The 26,114-nt window shown below is 38.1% G+C and overlaps 1 protein-coding gene across 1 annotated transcript in view; it reads left to right on the forward strand.

The window, feature by feature from the left end:
- The first annotated feature begins 1,039 nt into the window (after window positions 1–1,039).
- antxr2a (ANTXR cell adhesion molecule 2a) overlaps window positions 1,040–26,114 on the forward strand; it is an 80,564-nt gene continuing 55,489 nt past the window's right edge. The window contains exons 1-10 of the mRNA XM_014994658.2: window positions 1,040–1,555; window positions 5,718–5,789; window positions 8,484–8,555; window positions 9,064–9,145; window positions 10,526–10,630; window positions 10,843–10,911; window positions 12,519–12,599; window positions 16,979–17,039; window positions 17,514–17,609; window positions 20,955–21,024. Coding sequence (XP_014850144.1) covers window positions 1,386–1,555; window positions 5,718–5,789; window positions 8,484–8,555; window positions 9,064–9,145; window positions 10,526–10,630; window positions 10,843–10,911; window positions 12,519–12,599; window positions 16,979–17,039; window positions 17,514–17,609; window positions 20,955–21,024 — 878 coding nt within the window. The 5' untranslated portion in view covers window positions 1,040–1,385. The remainder of the gene's footprint in view (window positions 1,556–5,717; window positions 5,790–8,483; window positions 8,556–9,063; window positions 9,146–10,525; window positions 10,631–10,842; window positions 10,912–12,518; window positions 12,600–16,978; window positions 17,040–17,513; window positions 17,610–20,954; window positions 21,025–26,114) is intronic.

The following is a 26,114-nucleotide window of genomic DNA, read 5'->3' on the forward strand; positions in this document are numbered from 1 at the left end:
GGGTGGGTACAGTTCACTGAGCACTCTGCAAAACAGCTGGTTTCACTGGACATGCGCACTAGTGCAGAGGCTCATGAGGCCTTTGAGGGCTTTTGGAAATATGTGAACCGAAGCAAAGTTCGACAAAGATCAACAAACCCTAACATTTCACTATTTTCCTTTCAAATAATCATGGTGAGACGTTTAAAGACCTGTTTATATATCATAAAATTCACGTAGAAAAAAGGGCGACGCTCAGCAGGTGGTTTGTAGTCATAAAGTACTTCCTGTTTTAGGTGTGTTGGTGCTGTGACTCATTTAATGAACAGAATTTAGTTTGAAACTTGTAAGAATGGAGCAAAGGAGAGCAGAGATTTTAAAGTGTTTATGTTGGGATAAATTTAACGTTTTGGTTTTAGATTTGAAATCAGGCAAATGAAACTCACAAGGTTTAAAGTTAAAAATATTCAACAAATAATGTCTGACTGGAAACTTCATGTAAGACCTTGTGACTCTTAGGCCTTGATTTCCAGATGAAATGCAAAATTTAAGTTATGGAAAGATGACTTCCATAACTTACACTCAACAAGTCAATGTAGCTGTGATCTTTTTTGGCTTAGGAAGGTGTAAATAACTTTTGTCTGCTAGCAAGCAGGCTTCACTGTTATTGTGTAGGCCATAATATAACATTTTTCCTGTCAAAAATCCTTTTTGAAAACTCTTTGAGAAATGTTATTTTTGGATTAAGTTATATGTAAGACATAACAATTAAAAAGTAATATACATATACTATATGTGTTATGACATTATTGTTCTAAATATGTTTATTAAAACTTTTTATGAGATAATCTCTTGAGGTTCAGTTTATCTCGGCCGGATATATTTTCCCCAAAACTGAAAGAGTTAGTTGACTATTTTGACTTGTTGTAACTATTAAAACTGAAGTTTATTCAATACGTGCCTTCATCCTCCCTAAGATAACAAAAGCCACGAGTCATTTTGAAACAACAATAACTGTTTCTCACTAACTAGTAACGGAGTTTACAATTACGAGCTTTCTATTGGTCCCTGAAAGCAGCCTAACTTTTCCTCCGGGCTGTGAAGTTCAGCGGGATAAACTTGTGAAAACCTGCGTTACTCTTCACGTTATGGAGGTTCTGGACTTATTCGGGTGCTGGGTTCGGTTTTATTGAGGATGTGAGTGATGAGTGCGTCAGGAAGATGTAGACACTACAGCTGGTGACGTAGCTCCGGTAGTTTCCTTTATGTTGCAGCTCAATCACTGAACATTGTTGTTTAGTGGAAGTTTTGAACAAAGTAACAGCTGCTGTTTGTTTCTCTCTGCTGGATGAAACTGCATTCTTCGTCTTTCTGTGAATAACAACTGCGGGGCTTGTGTGTGGAAAATGTTTAAAAAGTTGTCTCGGTGTCCCACCGCGGAGGACAACCTTCAGGGAAGGAGGCTGTGGGCTGCAGCCGCTGTCGCGGTGACCTTCCTGGGTTTGTTCGCGGCAACTGGCTGGGCAGAGGAAGCCTCCTGTCACGGAGCTTACGACCTCTACTTTGTTTTAGACAGGTAAGTTTTAAGATACTTCTGACAGTTTGAATTATCCTATGAAAAAACCAAAACAAATTAACCCAGATAATAAAGTTGTGAAAAGTATTTTATTATTTTTTTCTAAATTGCTGCATTTGAGTTCTTCAGGAGGGAGTTGGAGATGGGAGCTTCTGGGACAAATTCAGTGACTTTTTTCACTATTAATTTAAGTAATGTGGTTAAAACCATGAGGGGAGATGAAGTTGTGCAGTAAGAGTATTTCTACACGGTTTCCTGACCATGACAGTAGGTGTAAGGCAAAGGTTATTTTGTGTTGCACCATGTGTATAAAAGGCAACTTTAAGTGATTTAGGTAAAATACTTTATGAAAAGTGTAAGAAAAAAAAAACATCTGCAAAGTTAAAAACTAAATAATTACCCTGCCTTGCCCAGGAACACAGAGATGTGTGAAGCTGGAGTCGAACCCACTGAGTCACAGTTGTCCCTGTGTGAACTATCTGAGGGAGGGTGACGTTTTAACGTGTAAGACTATTTTCTATCAGTAGATCGGTATCCAACCTGCTTTCCTCAAAACTTACAGCAGAGCTTCCACTTGGAGGCATCCAGATGTCAGTTAGTTGCAGTCACGCTGAACACTTGACGTCTTAACCTGATTGCAACAATCTTGACATGTTTTCTGCAGACTTTTTTCCAGTATTTAACGTGTTTTTGTGGAAGAGATAAACAGCCGATGCCCTTGATTGTGCCACACTGTATACAAATGTCTGATTTGCACAGCTGCTGCATGCACAGCATGTTACTTTGTGGACTTTGCTGTGATCGGCTGTGACACGTTGGAAACCCAAAATCCGTCTGCAGAGGCCTTATAAGATGTTTAGCAAATTGTCTTGAAACTGTTCTACAGTGGCTGGAAAAATGATGAACATCTCATTGTAAATAACAGATTCAGGACCAATCTGATGCATTCAGGTTCTTGTGTGCGTTGTGGTTTCTTGCAACATGCGAAAGAAAACCTGATGAAACCACATAGGCCTTATTGTGACCTCCTTCTAACACCGCTCACTTGGTTTTCCCTCAGAGAACTTAACCAACACCAAACCATGTTGTGTTTATAGAACATAATTATTCCTTTCATCTGTATGGTCATGTGGCTGTATTTTTCTCAGTCAAGTTATTTGAAGCAATTTTTCAGAATGAACAGAAATTTTAAATTAAGTCTGTTTCCTTTAACTCGTTTGGGGCAAATTAACTCCCACAGGATGTGGCCATTAAGGTTGTGTTATTTAGATTGCTAATGCTGCGTAGCTTTTCTGTGCAGACGTTTGCATTTGTTTGCTTTAAGTCATGATACACTGTTAAAGTTGAAGGTTTATCACTAACAGCTGTATCCAATGAGGCTGCATGTCTAAAATGTTCAGATAGCTGGAAGATAAAGTCTGTGTTTGTACTTCAGATGGTTTGGAATTGCAGTCAAAATCCTATAAACTGCAGATGCCATCCATGCATTGTCATCACTTTGTGTTGCTAATAGTAGTTAGCTTTCAAAGACCCACACGCTAACTTGCAAAGAAAATCGAATGTAGTTATTTGTACCACAAAATAAAACTCGGGAAGTTTTAGTTGCAGGGATCATTTCTCTTCTTCCTGCTTTTCTACTTTGGCCATAAAGTTCAGGATAAAGTGCTTCTGATGTCTGAACTTTACAAATCTGTCTCCCGAAAAGTTCCTAAAAACAAAAAATATAAAACCTTTCTTCAGTCTAGCAAAGTGCTGATGTCTTAAATGCTACTAAATTGTTGCAGTGTCTTATTGTGAGGTAAAAAAAACAGCTGACATGTATTTTGTAGTACAATCTGTTAACATTCAGGTGTGTGCATATCTTGTAAAAACAGAGCAGGCCTTTGAAGGGGTTCTGTGTGAATCATCCAAGCGGTGGTGTCACCACTCGCCTCAGATTTTGGCACAGCACTACTTCCTGTGTGTTTCATGCACTCGGAGCGCTGCTTCAGAGACTTCCCAGGCAGATCCAGTCAGCTCAGCAGAACTGTGCAGCAGCATCATGTAAGTGGAAGGTTACAGTCGTGGCAGAAACAGTTTTTAATCCCGTCCTCCTCCGGCTTGGAGGCGTGCCATCAGAGAAGACTGTGGAGTTAAACGCTGCTGCTCCCCTGACCCACTTCTAAACTTCCATGCTCTCATCTAAATGATAAAAAAAAAAAAAAACACCGGATGATGGCCAAGATAACTTGACCGTTGTTATGAGTTTCTTCTCAGTTCATTTCATTGGTGCAGATAAAAGAGTTTCTTCCGTGATGGGATGTGATCCCTCATGTATGTCCTGCGTTTCAAACGCCTTTTTAACTTTCTATCGTCATGCAAATGTTTCTCAACTTAATGAAGAAGAACATGTGTTCTGGTTCCAGATAATCCTGGATTTTATGCACATCCAGTTTTTGTACCCCACATTATTTCAAATCTGTTTGACATCCTTGTTTTTATCTGTAAAATATTCAGAAGAAAATGCAGGTATGTGCAGTGCCTAACCCTCTTGAATAACAAGGAAAAACTGAAGGAACTAGAAGATCTAGTACTGAACTTTGATTCTTATGAAAGTTCATGCAGTTGGTTAATAGATTTATAGATTAAAAATAGCAGCTTTTGTTCAATATACTCACTGTTTGAGTCACTGATCAGAGCAGATCAGTTTGAAAATTGGCTGACTTTGATCTTCTGACTGAATGCTGCGACAACAGAAACGCTCCATATCTGGGTCTGAATGCAGTCTGAACGGTGTGGCTGTCTCCTGAAACATGTTTAGTCTGTTCTGGGTCAACTTCCATCTGTGTTTGGAAGAGTTCACACCTGTTTCTGACACAGAGGCTGCAATGTGAACCGTTGCAACATTCTTTCAATCAATCATATATGGAATGTTTTCCCACCAGACGACTCTTTTGGTCTTCCATAAGAGTTCCCATTTGTTCTTTCAGAACATCTAAAGTCTGGTTTTTTAACGGTCGCTGCGGCACTGAGCTGCTTATTGCAGACCAGAGACTCTGCTTCGTCAACGTTTCCCTTCACCTTCCCTCTGTGACCTTGTCTTTACGGAGCGGGGAGGAGAAAGATGTCCCATGAAAGATGAGCTGCCTAATGGTCAAACTCTTCTCTTTTATGTTCTCCGTGCATACAAGGAATTGTAATTATTGATTTAATTACCGCTCCGTCGTTATGCCAAGGGCAGGTTTTACTCACTGTGGTCAGACTAACACGCCATCGTTGGGCATCCAAATGTGGGCATCGTGGTTTTGTATTTCTTAATGATAACGGAAATGGTTCTTCATGTTTAGTCTAATTATGGGTGAGGAAGAAGTTGTTGATACTCTGTTCATTTTATAAGTTTACGAAGGATAGAATAGTCTCTTTTTATGGTTGATTAATCTGAATGTGGAGAGACAAAACATTTAAACCAAATACTCAAGATAAAAAACACAAGCAGCATCTCTGCTGTACTTCACCAAATCTAAATAAGTCCACAGCTTCTGGGAAGTCGTCAGTAGGGCGCTATCAGCCAATCAGGGGTGAACTTAGGAAACGTGTGGCCAATAAGAACATTTTTGTTTTTATATTGAGTTATTTAAACACGAGAGACAAGAAAGATGTAAATAATCAAATATTGTGGATGAAATCCAGGCTGAAGCCGTTTCACTTTTAATACTTCCAACATTTACATTTACAACAGATATTTACTCAGGTTTAGTTTCATGAAATCTGGTGATTTTCCTGAACTTCATGCTAAATCAGCTTAAAATTGTGGTAAATTGTGATAATGAAATCTGAAATTCCAGGTTTATTCCCATAAATTCCAGTTAAATTCAATGAAATGTGAAAATGTATTGGATTCTACAAACTAAACCAGTTCTCTCAGGTAAAAGAGGTGAATGAATTTTGAAAATTTTCTGCCTATATTTCAAGAACTAGAGCAGAAAAATAAATCTCTACAGACAGAAACCCCCGCTCATGAACATTTCGCTACAGACTCACCAGTGCAATTATCCAGCATGTGGCTGGTTTTAATATCCAACTGTAGTTGTTGTGCAACCATCTACAGTATTTCGGCTCCCAGCTCTCAGTCTGCAGAGTCTTTTATTTGCTCTGTTCATGGTTGCTTGTTTTTTCCCTTCAGGTCTGGAAGCGTCTCCAGGAACTGGTTTGAGATCTACTCCTTTGTGAAGAACCTTACGGACCGGTTTGTGAGGCAAGTATTGAATGCATATATTTGAATATAAAATCCTATTTTAATGCATTAATAACTTGATTCAGTAAGATAGAGCATGTAGAAATGTCTTTTTTCTAGGGAATAAAAAACTATCCAGGTTGGGAAAAATGGAGTACTTTAACAGATTTCTAAGATAAGTGGTTTTACTGGATGAATGACATCATTAGTTGCCGTCTGCCGCACAGATTTAAAGGACTTCCCACCTGTTTTCCAAAGTATCTTTTCTAGTCCTAATTAATAAAAGACAAAAGCGTTAAAACGGACTCGACGCGCTCAGCTTGCTTAATGTTTGAGTCAAACTGCGCCTGCCAGCACAGTACAGACGGTAGCGCCACAGCCAGAATGAAGTGGTTGGTTGAAGAAAATAGCAAAGGCACCAGGTGGGAGTGGGTGGCAGAGAGGAGCAGTCTTCTGGGCTGTGAGAATGGCCATTTGCACCGGGGGGGTCCGGCTCCACACTTATCCCCTGCTTCCACCACAGAACGGCTGACAGGCAGACAATGTACAGTAAAGCAAAAGAACACTGGAAGGCGACGGGGACAATCTGCTAAACAATGCTCGCTCACCAAGAGCACTTCTGTTCTGCCATGTGGAGCAAACTGGACTCCTTCATCACCCCCCCTCCTCTCCTCCTCATCCTCAGATTTATCCCTGGCTTTGGCTTCAGTGCCTCTTCATCCCAAGTCTTTCTTAACAGAAAATATCTCGGTGGTCGTTCTGCATCACGACCTCGCCCACGCTCTCCAGCCGTGACCTTAGAGACGGCTCGTTCTTTTTTTTTTTCCTTTAAGTCCACTTATATTCCCGCTCCTCCTTTGCCGGATCTGGTCTAAAGATTGTGTGGCGTGTTTGTGGGGGAGGATGGCGACTGGGCCATGTGTCATGTGGTTGAGAAATATCAGCACCTCTCCTTATGCTCCGAAAGGCTTCGCATCTCTGAAGGAAACACTTGTGTTACTTAATTATCCGAAGTTTTAACTCGCTCTGTGGGAGGCCATCCGCGTGTGCCGAGTGTCTGTAGCAGAGGTGGGAAGTTACTGAGGACACTTAGCAAACTACTTATTGCTTCATTTCATACTTTGCATCATTAGTTCTAGGTTTGGGGAACTTGTGCAGTTCTTGTTTGTCTATATTTCACAAGACAGATTTGTGACCTGAAATTTGTGGCTGTATTGTGGCATATCTCATGTTATTCTATATTTGCGTCATGTAGTCATTTTTAGATGCGTTGTGGAGCTGACAGGAAATAATACTTCACTAAGAAACTCTAATTAGAATAAGAAATTATCTTTTCATGTAGAAATGTGATTTTTAATTCTGCTCATTGTCTTTTCTTAATTAATAAAAGCTGAAAACACAGATTATAGGTGTTGGAACATGGATCTAGTTCCTGAGACGAGATTTTAATGATTTATTTAAGCCAAGAATGCATTTTCTTTCTTTATATTTTTTAATAAAGTAAAGATTGGACCAGTTCAAAACCTTGTTTTAGAGCAGATTAATTCAGTTCTGTTTTCTCTGAGTGGTTTCCAAATGTTTTGATCCGTGCAAGTTGAAATCACCACTGGGGCCATATGATCTTTTTTTTTATAATGCAAAATTATTTTTGTTTTTACAAAAAGAATCACAAAAAATTATAGAAAAATTTGTAAGAATTTTTTTTGTACAAATAAATTAAATTTCTTTATTTTGTACAATTTTATTTTTTACACATTAAGACATGCTATTTAAATGTTAAATTAAATAATTTTGTTTATACATCATTATACTATATTTTCTGTTTATATTTTTATTTTAAAGTTTTTTCCAATGTAATGAACCGTACCATCTTGTTCTATGTAAAATAAATTTATGTATTAAAAAAATAATAATTAAAGGATTTAGCGTTAAATTTCAATATCATGCTGTGTTTTAAGAAACAAAATAAAAAACAATAAGTTATTAAAGGTTCTGAAAAAATCTAAGACGTTTTCCTTAAAAAATAAAGTTAATAAGTTTTTTCTATTTTATTGATCAAGAAAATGTTTCTTTAATTTTAACTCTGATATCTGAGTTTTTTTCCCTGTTTTAAGCATATTTGTCATTAAAATCTTTATAATTGGACTAAAATAGGCGTTTCTTTAACAACTGGTGTTAATATTATTTGTATGGATTTTGTGAAAGTGAAGCTGGGTGTTTACACAGAAACCACCTGCTTGTGAAAACCTGTGAATGTCTCCGTTCTTTAATGTGGCTGAATGTAAACGGCGGCGGCGGGTCGGGTCGGGTCGGGGGGTTCTGGTCAGCTACCTATAAAGTGACAGGTACTCGGTGTATTAATAGTGTTTGTCCAGCAGGATGTTTGCGCGTGACTCATCGTCAGCACAACATGTTTCTTGTCTGATTAATCACTTCCTCTGTGGCTCCGAAGATGCTTCAAGTCATGCACTAAAATTAGCTGACATTAAAAGAGATCCGTCTGTTTGCATCATTATTTATGCATCTTAATATCTGAACTTAAAACCTGGACATAAATCACCCGTCTGTAGATGTTCAGCTGTGATGAGTGCAGCTATGACCTTTAAGAGATGTCAGAAGTTTGATTCTCCATCTGAATCGTCACGTTTGGTGTCTTTAATCGAAGTAAATCAGTTCCTTGGTTTTGACTGAATTTCTTGTGTTTTTTCTCCTCAGTCCACGAATGAGAGTCTCATTCGTAACTTTTTCGTCCAGAGCTGAAGTTCTGCTGCCTCTGACTGGAGACAGGTAACAATGAACTCAAATACTCAAATACACTGTCCTAATTCATTTTGGAAAATCAGATTTAAAGTACAGTTAACATTTTTATCAGCTACTTATATAATATCAAATGTAAAATCTGAGCTTGTTTCTTTGGTTTTTGTCTTGATCTGTCATGTCTTCTTCTCATATTTAAAATTTAAATAATAAACTTAACAGTTTTCTTTGTAATAGTTTTGGGGTTTTCATTAACTGCAACTATTTATGCCTCAGAATTTCTCAAGAATTTACTTTAACTTCTTTCCTCTTCCTGTTTCTTCCCAGAATATTTCTCAGTGTGCTTGTTTTTATAGCCTGTGGGTTTCTCTCTGCTACAGTGACTTCATCTTTACACCACACCTCATTGCTGTTTTTAAGAGTGTGTGCAAATCATTAAAGCTAAAGTAATGAAATTCAGTTTTTCTTAATAGAACAGCTAAGATTTGGATAAAATCTGTTCCTACGTGTGAAGCATTCACTGCATTTGTCCACCCAGGTATGAAATTGAAGAAGGCCTGAAGCGCCTTCACAGCGTGGTACCAGCAGGTGAAACGTACATGCACGAGGGAATAAAAGAGGTGGGTTTTATTTTCTTGTATTCAGGTATTTAAAACTGTTTAGAAGACCTAAAAAAATATTCGTAGCAGACAATATTTTATTTAAAGAATAAATAAAAAGAGGGAAATGATTTAAGAGGTGGACTGAAACTGAAACTGAAGTTTGTCAGAACTTTACAAACGATGTGCATTTAATTCTCAGAAATTAAGTGATTGAAAAATTAATCAAATAAAGTGAAAAACTGGGGTTATCAACTCAAACAGATTTTATCATAGGCTCTGCTACTTTTTAGACACTCCCTGCGCTGTAGTTTGAATGCTATTTTCTTCTGTTTCTCTATTTGCCTAACATCTAGTTTTTTTAAGTAGCCTCTGCTCTCAGCTCCCCTCTCGCTCTCCTCCTGCTCTCCTCTCATCCTACTCAGTGCACAACGGCTCTGAACGTTGCCAGAAACAGAAAGAACCCTGTAATTATTTTACTGTTGTAGACAAAAAAAAAAAACAATAGCAAAGCATTCATTTACATCCAGTTTTTCACTACCGAAGCAAACTAAACTTATATGAACAAATGAAAAGCATGAAAATGATGAACACAAAAGCAGCAAAGATAATCTGACCTCATGTTAGCCTGCTACGTCTGTCCTGCTTCAAAAATTATGATAAAGTCTGGTAATATGTAACTTAATGTAAAGAAATCCTGCAGACTTAGAAGATTTTTGGTTTCAATAATTCCCTCCTATTGCATCGTCCTCAAAAAACAAAACTTGTCATGATTATGTTGGTCAGTTTCCTCTGCAAAGTCAGAACTTTTTATTGTTTTTAGGGTTTTGCGAACAAGTATATCAATAAGTACATCTAACATCACTTTATAGGATAAGTAATAGTTGTGTACTATTCCCCACATTGTTACCCTTCACAGATTGTTTCTTTGTTTTAATCCCACTTAAAGTCTGTTGCCTTTGTTAATATTTCTCCAGGATGAGTAAAATTCAGTTATTTGTATGGAAGTATATTCACAAGAGTACTAATGAGAATTTTATAGAGAATGTGGCACCTTTTATAGATTATCCTTGATAATATTTGTCATATAATTATAACCTTCTTGCTGCCTGGCGACACTTCAGCCCAAATGCAGACCATGTAAAATGCATATTTTAGGCTTAAAGATTAGCAATAGTTGTGTAATCCTGGATTCATGATGTTGCAAAAAGAAAGCTAAATATCGCTTCTAATCGTAAATAGTGTAATTAAATCAGTAGGTATGAGTACATAAGTTTGTGCCTCTGCCTATTGCTGTTTTGAGCATGGAAGCTGGAGACGTAATATGTAAAGATGTGGTTTGTTAGTGTTGTGGGTTTATCCGGAGCAGTAAACAGAAAAGTCTTGTATTTACTCCTGAAGGCTTCCGCTCAGATCAAGCAGCAGTCCACAAAGTCCTCCAGCATCATCCTGGCTCTGACAGACGGGAAACTGGAAGTGTACATCCATGAGCTCACCAAGCAGCAGGTGAGCTCTGCTTTTCTGACTCACCAAACTCACACATTTAATCTTTGTCTTCATTTTATTTAGACATATTTCCTTTCCAGAAGCCATCTCTTCTCCATCTTTTTTTTAATTCTGAAATCCCTCATGTGTTGCTTTTTTTATTCATGGAGTTTCGCTTTTTGTCTCTTTATCTCCACGTCTGACCTTTTGCGCATCGGTTGCCTGAGCTGCAGGCTGATGAAGCCAGGAAATATGGCGCTCGTGTTTACTGCGTTGGTGTCCTGGACTTTGATGAGCAGCAGGTAAGCGAGCTTTAGTTTTAATCTGCAGCAACAAAACGCCCGACGAGCTCGTTGCTCAGTGTGTACAGAACGATTACGGTTTTTGTATAAGAGACTTTGGCAGGATGTGAGAACGTTGTGGAAGGTAAACATCTGAACAGGTTCTACCTGTGAGAAAAGCCTCGTTAAATACGTCTGCGTTTAAAACTGTTAAGACTTGGGGAAGGGGTTTAAAACGTTGACTCAGTTCTGGTGATTATCTGGTTTAAATATTGTCAAATTAGGGTGAAGCATGTTGTTGAATTAAACAATAAAATCATGGCATATATGTGAAATATAATGTGAGATAAACAACAATACGGTTTCATGAATAATTTTATAGAAACCATATAAAAATGCAGAATCTGTGACTGAACAGCTGGTAGAATCAACCTCAGCAGCAGAAGACTTTGTGAAGGAATTTCTAATCTTAACTAATTTATATTATTAAAATAAATATATTAATAAAAAATGCAACAATTTCCACTTTGAATAGACATTAATAGGAAGTTTTCCAGTCACAGTGAATCGTTCACACTGGTGTCCAAACTTTTTGCATTGTGAGCCCAAATAGAGGAGATGAACGCGCTGAGAGGCCATTTCTTTTTTTCTCTTCCCTTTTACCTACTTATTAATAAAATTAACAATAAATATTATAATAAAACTCATTAGAAAAGAACAAATTACAGTAGGTTTAAATAAGTTTCTCAGATGTTTGGTTTAGATGTTTGTTCAAGAAGATGTAAATGTGGGCCACACAGAACTGGTCCTAAGGCCATAAATGGCCCCCGGACCACACTTTGGACACCCCTGGTTCACACTTTGTGTGAATATTTATATTTATATGGTTACACAGTTTACACTTCGTTGTTTTCATTCACTCAGTTTCATGCCAGCTGCTGATTTTACAGTTATTGATTTTAATTATTGATCAACACACGATAATTGGTAAATACAGAGGAAAACAAAATGGCTGTTCTCAGTTTATTAGACGTTTCTCCTGCAAACGTATAAAAACAAGCCAGAATGTCTCATGATTTGGCATACAGTGAGATTTAGTTTAAATCATGTTCAATTTGAATAAATGTCTATTTTTATTGAATTTATCCTGATTTGTGACACAGATGCTCCGCCGTTTCTCTCCACTCTGTTTTTATCGTGATATTTATCTCCATCAACCGTAATTTCAGTCCAGTATTTTTCTCGCACTGTATCTTTAAGTGCCATCGGGCCATCTGAGCTGTAGTCCGACTGTCACTGATGTCTGGAGTTTCACAATTTCTCTTCCAACATGGTGGCCCATCCCTTGTAACCATTGGTAACCATCCTGCCACAAGCACTTATTAAGTCAAAAAAAAAAAGACACAACAAAACAAAGGCAGTATTGCTCCCAGTTTGTGCCGCAATCATTTTTTTTTATAGTTGAGCAAAGTGTTTGCCACAGTCCTGCCATCTGCTCCGTCTCCTCCTGCCCGCGATGCGAGAGGAAAGTCGGCGTTCAGTCATAAAAAGGAAAACAGAAAAAGGCAGAGAGCAGTGTTAGATCAGCAGCGCTCCTTGTTTACTCCTCTTTTCCATGATTCCAACAGCTTGCTGATATTGCGGACTCCAAAGACAACGTGTTTCCTGTCAAAGATGGCTTCCACGCTCTCAAAGGCATTGTCAACTCTGTAAGTTTGGCTGCTCTCCGTTTCTTTGCTTTTTCTATATGAAGAGAATCGAGCGAGCTCTGTCTCCGCCGCCGCACTTCTGCAAACATTTAGATGAGCTGCATGAAAAATGCATGTTTGCATTACATCCGGATTAGGCTTTATGGAAAAATATGAGCCGGGGTAACATAAAAACTCAATTAGTGAATAGCTGTCAGAGTGAGAGTCCCTTACAGTGTTAGCAAGCAGCCTCCTTGCTCTCTGCCAGCCAATTAGTGATACTTTCCATTTGCAGCAGCATTCAGACTGAGTACTGTCAGCCAAGATGGAGCTTTGTTAGAACCCACTGCCCTGTAGAGCACTTTGGCCAGAGTGGGGCTTTACATCTGCAGACAAGGCCAGTAGTGTTTAGGAGGAGGCCAGAGCCACACTGAGCTGTCAGACCTGCAGCTGGAGGGACGCAGAGCCAAAGGGTGGGACTTGTTTCTGATGCATGATGCAGGAAAGCAGCAAACTGTGATTTATGGTGCTGCTTTCAAAGGGACCGGGGTTCTAAAACCGAACCTTTGATTCTTTGTCTTTCATGAAGACGAATGACAGTTGGAGATCTTCTGTACCGAATGGTTTGTTTCAGTGGCTTTACAGACTGACGTTTTGGTATATTTTTAATAAAATCCAGGCACTGCAAAAAATACAAAATTTTACAAGGTGTTTTTGGTCTAGTTTCTTGTGCAAATATCTTACTACATGTGAAATAAGACAAAACCAATTTATAAGTAACTCTTCAGCAAGATGTGGGAGCTTGTTTTAAGTCAATAATTCCTTAATATTGATGAAAAAGTTCTTGTTACCCTGGCAGGTTATTCTCTCTTAACATGGGAAATCTGTCTAAACTAGTACTTTTTCATCATTGTTACAGAGTTATTGACTTAAAACACTATAAATCTCCAATATCTTAATAAAAACTCATTTGTATGTTAGTTTTGTGTTTTTGCAATGTGCAAATCAATAAGCTAAAAAAAACAAGAATCCCTTCGGCTGTTCTGTACTGCATTTAGCTCATGCATTCAAACCTTACTGGATGCAAAACATGCAGATGTACAGAAAACTGTGAAATCCTTTGCTGCAATTTTGACAACACTGAAGTCAGTTTATAGTTTATAATAATTACCATTAATATCAGGGAGCATATTTGGGGCAAAGTGTGACGTAAACATTTTCTTCCTTGCACCGCCATCCTTTCCTGAACAGCTTTGAAGCCTTTTTCAGAGCGATTGTGAAAAAGTCCCGCTCCCCCGTCCCATCCCCTCTGAAGAAGCAGAGATCAGCAACGCTTCCAGAATCCAAACGAAACGAGCAGCATTCCTCTCTGATTAGTAATCCTGGATTCCTCAGTTGTTGGCCTCGTCGCTTCTCTGTTGGATTGGGAGGATTTGGGATCATCTGCGCAGCCTTTCGCTGCAGGATCCCCGTCGCCTCTGCGACCTGCCTGACAAAACTCACAGAAAGAGATCAGAAAGTTTGGTTTTAAGGCTCCGAAAGGCTGTTTATGTTTTCTTGCTCTCCATGCAGCCTTGGTAATCTGAGCTGCAGCACTGCAAAAACACAAAATCTTATCAAGAGTTTTGGTCTGGTTTCTACTGCAAATATCGTAGTAGACTTGAAATTTGACAAAACAAACTTATAAGTAACTTTTCAGCAAGAAATAGGAGCTTGATTTTAGTCAATAACATGGGAAAATATCTTTTAGTAGGTGCAATAATCTGCCAATGGAACTAGAACTTTTCATGAATATTCAATAATCATTGACTTAAATCAAGCTGCAAATATCTTGCAAAAGTTAGTTTTGTCTTTTTTCAAGTGCACTAAGATATTTGCAATAGAAACTTGACGAAAAATACTGATAATGATTTAGTTTTTTTGCAGTGAATTTTTGAGGCAGAAAACTTTGATTATTTTGTGTCTTAACAAAATGAGATCATTTCTGCAACCTACTGAGATTTAGATTTTTCCTTTCTCTAGCGTGCCACCTTTGTTTAAACTGAAAAAAAGTCAAAGAAACGCATCTGTGAGTGACTTTTTTGTCACATGGAAACTTTGGAGTTCAACGCTTTAATTTGAGTCGATGGATTCAATAGATACAAAAACTTACATTAAGATCTTTTTTTAATCAAAGTCTTCTATGAATTGACTTTTAGTATTTTATCAGTGTCATCTAGTTGTAGATCATTTTAAATCTGTGTGAATTGTGACAAATTGGGCTAGGTAAGGTCTCGAGTTCATACTTTGGAGGAATCTTAATCTTCAGTCTCCATAGCAACCATTAGATGTTGTCTGCACGCAAACAGCTTCTTGAAAAGCATGACAGGAAAATGGGTTTTCTGTTCAACCATCACAAACGTAAACATGTGAAATATGATAAATGTGGACTTTGCACTCCATGTGATTCTCACAAGAAACAAAGAATGACTAAGTGAAAGTATGGTGCATGGTGGAGGATCTGTGATGCTGTGGACCTGGGAATCCTGTTAGGATGAATGACTTCATTAAGTCTTTGAAACGACAGAACGATTCAGTTCAATTCAAACATACTTTATTTATACCAAAGGGAAAATAAATGTCATGCTGACAGCTCAATATCATTGGCAGAGATCACATGTCCTGGATAACATAATCTGATGTCACGAAGTTCCGCTAATCCATCTCATTTGCTTTTGCCACTCCTCTCTAAATCTCTGTCTGGCTGCAAGGTTAGAAACTCATCTGGGATTTGGGGTCATAGGTCAGGTATTATTTGAGTTTTTGAGGTGCTAACCAGCTGCTCCCAGTTTTAAAAATAGCACCTTGTTTAGGGTGAAAATGATTAATCAAGTTAATTGATAAAAATCGACTATTGAAATAATCGTAAACTAATGTATTAATTGATTAATCGTTGACTGAATTATACAGACTAAAACAAAAGGCTATTTGCTGGAGCAGCAACATATTTAGAGCTGTGATTTAGTCAAAATCATACAAAAAAATCTACATTTTGCAATTCAATCAATAAAATAAAAGATATGTTCTACTAGAACTCAAGATTAATCAATTAATCTTTGGAATAATTGATAGTTTAATCGATTACTAAAAAAATGTTAGGTTCATCTCTTCGTTGTTGCCAAGGTTACTAATCATAACAACTGTCTCCAAAAAAAGTAAGATTTTCCAGCTGCATAGCAGAAAACCAGAGGGAACAACTGTCCAAACATGGGACGCCTGAAGAATAAATTAGAACAAAGGCAGCATGCACCATGAGCGGAGCTATTTCAAAGTTAAATAATAATCTCCATTATTCAAAATTGGTAAAAGCTGAAGGGATTTTCACCTGGCATGCCAAACATTGTGGATTTCTAAGTGTATCTATTCCCCTCCATTTGTTTTTCTATGGATGTATGAAGCTGACCTGATTTGTAGAAAACCTTTAGCTGGCTGAGGTATCTGAGCGACTCTGGATATCTGGACGTCTGCCTTCTCTCCTTCACACTCCATAAATAATGTTTCCCTTCAGATCGAGAAGAAATTAAACCAAACTCAAACTTCTCATTTCCACATTCAGCATGTTTACTTTGTACCCCCAAAGTGCCTCCCATCACATCCGTTAATCCTTTAACTAATCGGTTAATAGACATATTTTTATTGTTTAGCACCAAACATTTTCGCGCTCTTGAAGGGGAAAACTTTTATAATTTCACAGTTTGAAGCCTAAGCAGGCAAACTGTTTTATTTTCCCACATTCCCCCGTTTTTCCCCTCTTGTTCACTGCCAAGGAAGTAATTAGAGTGGGAAAATGGAGGCGCAGAGGAAGAGGAGCAGATCCATTTCCTCCCAGCTGTCATACCACCCCGTATCAAACCATCATCCCTAACAAGGCTGTTGTAAACACTTCCATCTTCCACTTCTCAGATTAAGCTTCTGTCCAACATCAAATGAAAGGCTCAAATGTCTTCCACTGCCATTAATATGCTTCTTCTTACCCGGCCTGAGCTGGGATTTGCATAGTTTTCCCTTTGTTGATTTATTGAATCACAGTGGGAAGTGCAGCTCCATGACAGTGCGCTCACACAGGCCTCTTTATATGATAATGCAAGATCCCTGAGAGGCTTTTAATAGAACTGAGGAACAGTAATAGTCTTGCATAATTTCCCCATAAAGGCTGACACAGCTGCTGTTTTACCTCCCGTTCTCCTTTTCCCGCCCGGAGCCAATCAGGAGCGGGACGTTTCTCAGGTGTTGCTCCCTGATCTGTTTTCTAAACTTGACAGAGCCAATAACCGTCAGCGACTGATGTATTTATTCCTGCCATGTCCGAGCAACAGCGAATGCATTCTAAGCTGTTGGGTTTTTTTTCTCACATCCTGCAGATATTGAAGCGATCGTGCACAGAGATCCTGACTGTGGAGCCTTCCGTTGTGTGTGTGAACGGTGGGTGGACTGAAGTTTGTCCCTCTAGCTTCTGCACAGATACTGCAAAAACACTAAATCTTACCAAGTATTCTTTGACTAGTTTCTAGTGCAAATATCTTAGGATACCTGAAATAAGATAAAACTAACTTACAAATTACTTTCCGTTAAGAAACAGGAGCTTGTTCGTAATAAATAATGTCTTAATATTGATGAATATGTCAATATTAAGGAATTATTTCCTAAAAAGAAGCTCCTATATCTTGCTGGAAAGTAACTTAGTAAGTTAGTTTTGCTTTATTTAAATTGTAAAGATATTTCCACTAAAATCTAGAGAAAAATACTTTGTAACACTTCGTGTTTTTGCAGTGTCGACATTTTTCTAAGAAAACTTGCAGCTGTCTCTCAGAAATCAGGTCACACAAAGGAGATTCTGAAACTCCAGACTCTGAAATCCCTCCTTGCGGTCTTATCTCACATTTGTTGACATTCCAGAATCCTTCGACATCGTCCTCAGAGGGAACGGCTTCTCCATCGGACAGAGCAACGAAGGCGTCATCTGCAGCTTCATCGTTAATGACCAAACCATCAGTAAGTTCCCTAAACGTTCAGGAAATCACCTCTGGGTCGACAGTTGCTCTGAATTACATGTCCTTAATTTATGTCTCAACTACAGCTTTTGTTCCTCTTTCAGTTGAAAAGTTACAAAAACAAATCTTTACTTCATCAAATACAGTCGCGCTTTAAAAGATGTTTGGAAAATTCAAGAGGTTCATCACATTCTTCCATTTCATGGATTTTATTAGGATTTTAACCAAAAAACAAATATTTGGGTGATTAAGTGGAAAGAAGGTGTACCCTCATTTTCAAAATGTCTTCAGAATAACAATCTGAAAAGTGTGGTGCGCATTTGTACTCAGTACTTTAGGAGAACAGCCATGCTTTTTAGGCATCTGCATCTTTGTCCATTCCTCTTTGTAAACTAGACAGTGTGTCAGTTTTTATGTGCTGCCACAAGTTCAGTCATATCCAGTATCTCTCTTTCATAAAGTCCAGATTATAATCCAGTCACATGAGCTGTGACTCTTAGCAGCTCCTCTAGAGTTGCAGTTGATCTTATTTAGGAGAGAAAAAGAACTGAATGCAAACATTTTCCTTCATCTTCACTACTTCTAGTTGGTCTATCACATAAAAGTCCAACTAAAATAAACCACAGTTGGTTAAAGTTGATAAAACAACAACACATTCATAAACATGAAGCGCCTGAGATGTACAAAATATCTTGAATTTAGGTCAATTAACTGTTTTCTGTGGCTTCACTGCAAAAACAAAATCTTGTCTTAATACACTTGAGATAAGACAAACCTAACTCGCATGTAATGTTTCAGCAAGATATAGGAGCTTGTTTTAGGTAAATAATTCCTTAATATTGATGAAAAAGTTGTAGCTACACTTAACAAGGGAAAATGCCATGTTATAAATTAATGTTACTTGTAAGTTAGCTTTGTCTTATTTAAGGCGTACTAAGATAATTGCACTAGAAATTGATACGCTGTAAAAAGTTTTGTGTTTTTACAGCGTTCCAAATAACCCTCATAGGTAAAGGAATGAAAATAAAATCAAGCACAAAGAGCTGGTGTAGAATAATCTCTACGTTGGATCATCTGATTTAATCTGGTTGAATTTTCCTCAGACAAACACACAAACTTGGACAAAGGAATCCCCCCCTCTGTCGCCTCTTTCCGCGCTGATCACTTTTCATTTACAGTGACAAAACTAAGTGGATTTTTTCCCCTTTTATTTAATCATATAGTTTCATCTTTTGGTAAATATTTGGCTTAAACGTTTTTGAGGTTGGACGCGGCTGAACGACGGCCATGTCGTGCCGCGTCTACGTCGTCTGCATTCATCAGAGGAGCGAGGCTATGTAGGTCACTGTGCTCCTTATTTTGAGCTCGCAGTCTGTTCTGTTGAGAAATCCTTTTTCAGGAAGCAAACGGGATTTGGCACCCAGAGCCAATCTTTTAAAGCTCTCATTTGGCCGTGGGATCTGCGGGATCGGCGGCTGCCAATGACAACACTTCCATCCCTGACAAGTTATTTTTGATTTTTCAGCATTTCATCTCAACTAAAATACTTGAACATATTTTCTTTCTCCTTTTTTTTCCCTTTTTTAAAAAAAAAACAACCCCCTTATCTGAATTAGGGAAGTGGCCATTAGCAGATGTCTTCCTGTTAGTCCTTTCTCAGTTTAGGCTGTCTCACATTCGCCCACTTGGGGCTATTTATTCCCTTATTGGCTTTTGCATGTGTTCAGTCCAGACCTTTTTAACAGTGGGGCACCTTATAATTATGGACAAGCATCATGGCAACTATGGACCACACGCCACATATGTGAAACAGATGCTTCACTCGTCTCCATCAGCAAACCAGTTGGAGGCATGTGCAGAAAAAACTCATCAGTCATATGAATAATCTCAGTGGCTGCCTTTGTCAACCTTTGATGAGCACACACACACGCTTATACACACACACAAATTATAATCCAATCTGCCATTCCTTTTGTTTTTCCATCCACAACTCAGAGCTTTATGACATAATGGAGAGTTAGGGCCACGCTAAAAAAAAAAAAAAAGATTAAAACACAAGAATAAAGTCATAAAATTGCAAAAGCAAAGTCAAATAAAGTTGTATAAGAATAAAGTTGTAGCGTTACCAGAATCAATATTTATTATTGTAATTATGACTTTATTCTAGGAATATTGACTTTATTATCATATATTACTTTGTTTTTTAAATATAATGACTTTATTCTCACATCACTTTTTGTTTTCTCAAAGTTTTATGACTTTATCCACATATGTTGCACTTTATTTTTGTTTTATTTCGACTTTACTTTCGTACAAGTTTATTCTTGTAATGCTTTGACTTTTTTCTCATTATATCATGACTTTATTCACTTCATATTTTTTATTATTATTAGCATGCCCCTCATACTCTGTCACGTTATGAAGCATTCAACATGTGAAAGTTCTGATGAAGAAATATTTTGCAACTTTTTTATGAACAAATACATTTGTTAGCGTTTAAAACAGTATTACTGTGTTATGCTATCATTCAGATACTGACCACATATTTCACATTGAGTTCATCTGAGGACTCAGTCTGTTGTGGTGATGAGATTAAGGTTCAAAACGGAGCCGGTAATGATGATTGGATTTCACATATATATTTTTTTATTGAATAAAAAAAAGTCTACAGTTTTTTTTTTCCTGGATTACTCGTCTGTTTTCTTTATCTTTTACTTTATTTCTCACATCTTAACGCCAAACCTCAACTCTGTTCTTCCACTGGTGTTGATGCAAAGTAACGTTTGGTTTGGTGAGTTTTCAATGCCCAGATTGGAGGAAGCTTTTAAAGACTGAAATATGAATAAACATGACTGCACCTTTTATTTTCTTAAAAATGAAAGATGTTCTAAACGAAAAGTTCCATTTTGTTTATTTCACTGACTTTAATCTTCATATAACAATAATACACAATGGAGTTATTGCTCTGTTTTATAACAGACTTTCAGCTGAAGGCCAATGAAGCAAGTTTCAGATAAACCTGCTTATCCAAAGTGTGTAAAACATTTAACCAAATTTACAGCTTTTTTACATCAATAGACCAATTTTATACCTTTTATCATTTGTTCTTTTCTAATTAATTTCATTAAAACTTATGTTTAATTTATTGCTGGGCATGTTAAATTAGAACAATTCATAGCAAAACTGTTTCATTTTCATTTAAAATAGTCACTTTTGAGTGATTTTTGTGGTAAAATGAACCACAGTAGTTTTAAATATGTGATCTGGATCCATATTTAAAAGTAGTTTGGTTCCACATAAGAGATGCAGAAAATAAAAAAAATAAACTGTTGTGTTTGTTTTCCAGACAACAAGCCAACCACTGTGCGCAATGACTACCTGCTGTGTCCCGCTCCCACACTGTATGATCCTGGACAGTAAGTGGAAAGTGGATTTACTCTTATTGTTGAAGGAATTGATTGATATCAGGGGTCAGTATTTATTTCATGCTGTGGGTGACGAGTTGTAAGAACTTAATCTTTTCAAACCTGATTGTCGTTTTTTCTGTTCAATACAAAGGGCAAATGATTCGAAAACATCCAAAAACTATTCCCTAAATGCCATGTAGGTGAACAAGGAAGAGATCAGCTGTCTTTTAATCCAAGCAATAATGATTTTTATTGACTTTCTTGGTAGAAATCATCTAAACGTGAGCAGGCAGAGCAGCTATAAATGAGCACAGTGCGTGTAAATTAATTTAGCACTGCAGATATGCTCAGCAGCTCGTATGTAAGGTATGACGTTGGCAAGTTCACAAGAAAAGTGTGAAATCTCAAAGACAGACATCACATCAACAGTTAGAAAAGGAAACCTGGATATAGATTCAATATGCTCTTCTATAAATTGAATTGTTTTTTTATAAACTGAAGGAAGGACGCTGATTAACGAGCTAAAAAGCAGGGTTTTTTTTTTTTTAATAATATCCCAATATTTCCCTTTTCTTAAATTACAATAATCCAAAGTGTTTCAGAAGAAATGTGTCTGTATTTTTATCTTTTTCTGTTCTTTAATTTCAATTCTGTTTCCATCTCCTCAGTTTAAGCAACTTGTTTCACTCCTCAGATTTCCTGCTTGCTTTTCCACATGTCTTTCTTTCTGCAAACAAACGCCGCCTAAGTCTATAAATCATCCGTATGTATTTTAAAAGTCGCTGTAAACAGTGCAGTCAGAGAAACACTGCGAGCAGACGACCCACGAAGATCGAAGAGGAAACCGTGCAAACATGTGTTTTATTCCCGTCTGGGTGGTTATCGCTTGATTTTAACGACATCTTTTATAATCCCAAACCGGAGCAGATGATTGCTAAGGCATTCTAGATGGAACAACAGATTTTAATGTCCTTGCTGACTACAATCCAATCAAAAATGTATGATTATGAGCGCTGCTGCCTCCTCAAGGCCTTTGAGCTCTAAAAGAGATTATGTGTCATTCGATGACAGCGACGCTGTAGCTGTTCCACACCAGCCTGAACCTCACCTCTGCTAATCCACAGATTTTTAAAAGGAGGTGATGAGTTGTTTTTAGCAGAAGCCGAGAAAGAAAACTGCTGGATATTTAGATTTTTAGGTCTGTTTATTTGTCCTGATTCATTATCATGGAAGGACATCATAAAAAATACTCCCATAATTCAGCTCTGTTTACTCATGTAACACCAAATTACAGCAGATGTCTCGTCGAGTCACTTTAAAAAACGGGTCCAATTCATATTCAGTTGTACTGGATCCAGCTTGGTTCAAAATTAATTACCTTTATTCCAATGCAGCTCTGTAATGTCAAACTTGGATCAAATCCGAAATCATAAAATGTTTTCCCAGTTATAAAACATAAATCTAAGAAAACCCAGCTGTTTGCTTTGAGTTGTTACCTTTGCAGTGATTTGTCACCCTGAGCAAAAAGTGGTGACAGTGGAGAGGAAGCTCCTCCTTTTGACTGTTAGAAACATCCATTTTTCTCTTTTTCCTCATTTCCTATACGCAAATGTTTGGTCTATTTTATGGAAGTTCCTGCTTTTCTCCTTTTTATTCTTATTTTTACACACACATATACATAACTAACTCAACGGAGATGGAAAAAATGACTGTTTCAAAAAGTTCTGTTTATTTTTATTCTAAATGACAAACAATACGACTAATGCCCGGCGTTGTGACAATCTGAAGCGGTTTACAGTAGAGCCCTCACTCAAACACCAAACATTAATGCACTGATACTCGGTTAGCCCACGTAGAACCTGATCTAGATTTAGACTATGTGGAAGTGAACATTTCCTGTCTTTATAGGGACATTTTTTTTAAACAAATCATCCAGGAAGTGTTTTTTTTTTCCATGTGGTAATAACCAGCAGTGGTTCAGTGGAAACAACAGACTCTGTTCTGGATTCTGTTTCTTCACATCCTGACAGGACCTGACACCCACATCAGGCTCCGCCCCCTCCGCTTACAGAAAGACCCTGCCTAATTAACTGTTGGCTGCCGATGCTGACCCATTAAGCAGTTAGCTACTATGGGTGGTGAGTAAACACATCTGCTGGAGGGGCTCTAAAAGGATGTGCGACAGATGCAGCCATTCCCTTTTCCACACTCCCCATTTAAATAATTCACCATGCTCTGACAATCCCCGCACCCCGGACCACCTGCATGGAACGGCGGAGCGCAGGAGCCTCCGTCTCCATCCATCTGTCTGCTTCTGCTCCAGCAGCACTACAGGCACGCAGGATGCTCCTTGAACACAGCTCCACTCGTCCGGAAAAGACTCTCCTTCTCTCCGATCCCGCTTTGCGACCGTGTTTGTGCCACACATGGGGCCCTCGTCTTTCCAAAAATAAAACCTTGTCTTTTCTGGGCAACATATTTCAGATGCACACTACAAAAAACAGAAAATATTACCAAGTAGTTTCCAGTGCAAATATTTTGGTACCCTTGAAATAGAACAAAGCAAACTTAAAAGCAACTTTTCATCAAGAAATAGAAGCTTATTTTAAGTCAAAACGTCCTTAATATTGCTGAAAAAATAGTAGATTATTTCACTAATAACGCAGGAAAAAAATCTTGTTATAAGTTAAATAATCTGCCAGAGAAACTAACACTTTTCATCAATATTAAGGAATTATTTACCTAAAACAAGCTCCTATTTTTTACCGAAAACTTAGTTGTAACGAAGATATTTCCACTAGAAACTTGACTAAAACTACTTGGTAAGAGATTCAGTGTTTTTGCAGTGCAGCAGTCTCTAGAGTTTTAATGCTCAGCTGCAGCTTCCCAGTCTACTTCCAGTCCAACTCCCAGATCTGCCCTGGTCGTCCTGGATTCGCTGTCCTCTGTTGGTCATGGAGCCGTGTGGAGGAGGCATCATCTGTGCTGACATCTGTGGCATCAGGCTTGAAACGCAGGCATCTGCTGATTCTTCCTCCTCCTCCTCCCCATTAGGAGGCTCTGCACACGATGCTGGGGCCCCATTCAGAGGCTAAATGGCTGCTTTCCTGCAGCAGCATGTCCTCACCTGTGCGTTCATTTATGTGGCGAAGAAATACCTGAGGTGGCACCTGCTTGACATTGCAGGTGCAGCGTCCAACGTGAACTCTTGTTAATGATTAAACACGCCGCCCCATCTGCTCCTCTGAGGGCAGGAAGATGTTTTCAACAGAAGTGTCTTACTGTTTGTTTGTTGCAGCACAGACATGCTGCTTGTGCAGAGATCTGCTGTTCAGTGATGAGTCTGGAACCACACAAAAACACAAAATGTTTGATAAGTATTTTTAGTCTACTTTCTTAGACTAAAATCTTAGTACACTTAAAATAAGACAAAACTACTTACAAGTAACTTTTGAATAAGATATAGAAGTTTTTTTAAGTCAATAATTTCTTAATATTGATTAAAAAAATGCAGATTATACCTACAACACTGCAAAACCACAAAATCTTATCAAGTATTTTTGTCTAGTTTCTAATGCAAATATCGTGGTACATTAAAATTAAGACTAAACTAACTGAAAAGTAACTTAAAGCAGAGACTTGTTTTAAGGATATAACTCCCTAATATTGATGAAAAAGTACCAGTCCCACTGGCTGCTTCTTTGTCATCAATATTAATAAATTGTTGACTTAAATCATCTGCCATATCTTGCTGTAAAGTTATTTGGAAGTTAGTTTTGTCTTATTGCAACTGTAAAAATATATTTGCACAAGAAACCAGATCAGAAATGTTTGTTTTGTTTTTATATACGTATTTATTAAAACCTTCAGTAAGTTGTGACAGATAAAATGTGAAAAAGTTCAGTTCTTCTGTCTCCTGGTGGTCCTAATGCCATCTGCAGAAATGCAGAGATCCTGGACCAGTCATCCAATCAGAGAAAGGAGGCGGGGCTTAGCAGTGTCAGCTTTGACATTACAGGAAACGGTTAGCCATGCTCTCAGGCAGTTTTGATTTAGTGACTTATGAAAGTTTATTTGAATGCAACCTGCATTTGACTTGAAATATTTCCTTTTGTGCTTGATATTATATAAATCTCACAACACTGGTCTATATCAAATTACTTAATATAATTTAGGCTGAGAGCCTTACTGTTTTCAGTCTGTTGAGTATTGTATTACTGACAGCAGGTTTCTCAATTGTTCTTCTGACTCAATAGTTGCTGCAATGTGCCTGCATGTTTTCTTTTTGTATGTTTTTGTGTTAAGGTGATTTTTTTGGTTGCTTTCTGCCAGATCACATAGCCAGTAGAAATTATAGTTAAATAGAAAAATTAGCAGCCAATCAATGTGATCAGTATTGGTGAATGGCAGCGTAAAAACCTGACCAGATCATCTAACTCCCACTTTTTAAAGAACAACTGGAACAGCAGTTTATAGGCCGAGTTCCTGAAGATGACATTTATTTTTATTTTCATTCTTAAGCAAGTTTTAAGATTCTGCTTGTATTGACTAAGACCAATAACCGTTTGACCAGCGTTTTGTGGAAATCTACCTCTGCTGAGCAACAACAGCCAGATTTCCCCAGCGTCTGTCACACCAGGATCAGTTTGGATTGAGTTTTTCACTCGACTGCTCGTCACTCTGTCCAAATGGTGGACGTCTGTCTCAGTGAGACGGTTTCTCATCTGGTCCCCAGGCTTCATGGGACGGTTTCCTCCTCGCCATCAAAAACTTCTGCCATGCAGATGCGTCCAGAGTGATGGCTGCTGGATGCCAGATGACAGGCCTCGCATATGCCGCGCCGTGAATTATTCAACCTCCACAGTTTTCACATGTTTAAAAGAAGTTTGAAAGCCATTAGCGTCTCGGTCGTCGGGCCACTGCAGCTGCGTGGCATCATCAAAGCTTAGCGTCACGCCGGACCCACTTTCTGACAGATGATGGCGAGCCCTGGGACAAACTTTTCTCCACCGGGCTCCGGATATCTACAGCGAAGAGCACAAGTGTCTCTTTGTATCGAAATGTTGACTGATCTGTGGGTCCCGTAACAAGGATCTGCC

This window comes from Poecilia mexicana, unplaced genomic scaffold, assembly GCF_051168715.1.
Source record: "Poecilia mexicana isolate PSO_F unplaced genomic scaffold, ASM5116871v1 scaffold_9, whole genome shotgun sequence".
Taxonomy (NCBI): Eukaryota; Metazoa; Chordata; class Actinopteri; order Cyprinodontiformes; family Poeciliidae; genus Poecilia; species Poecilia mexicana.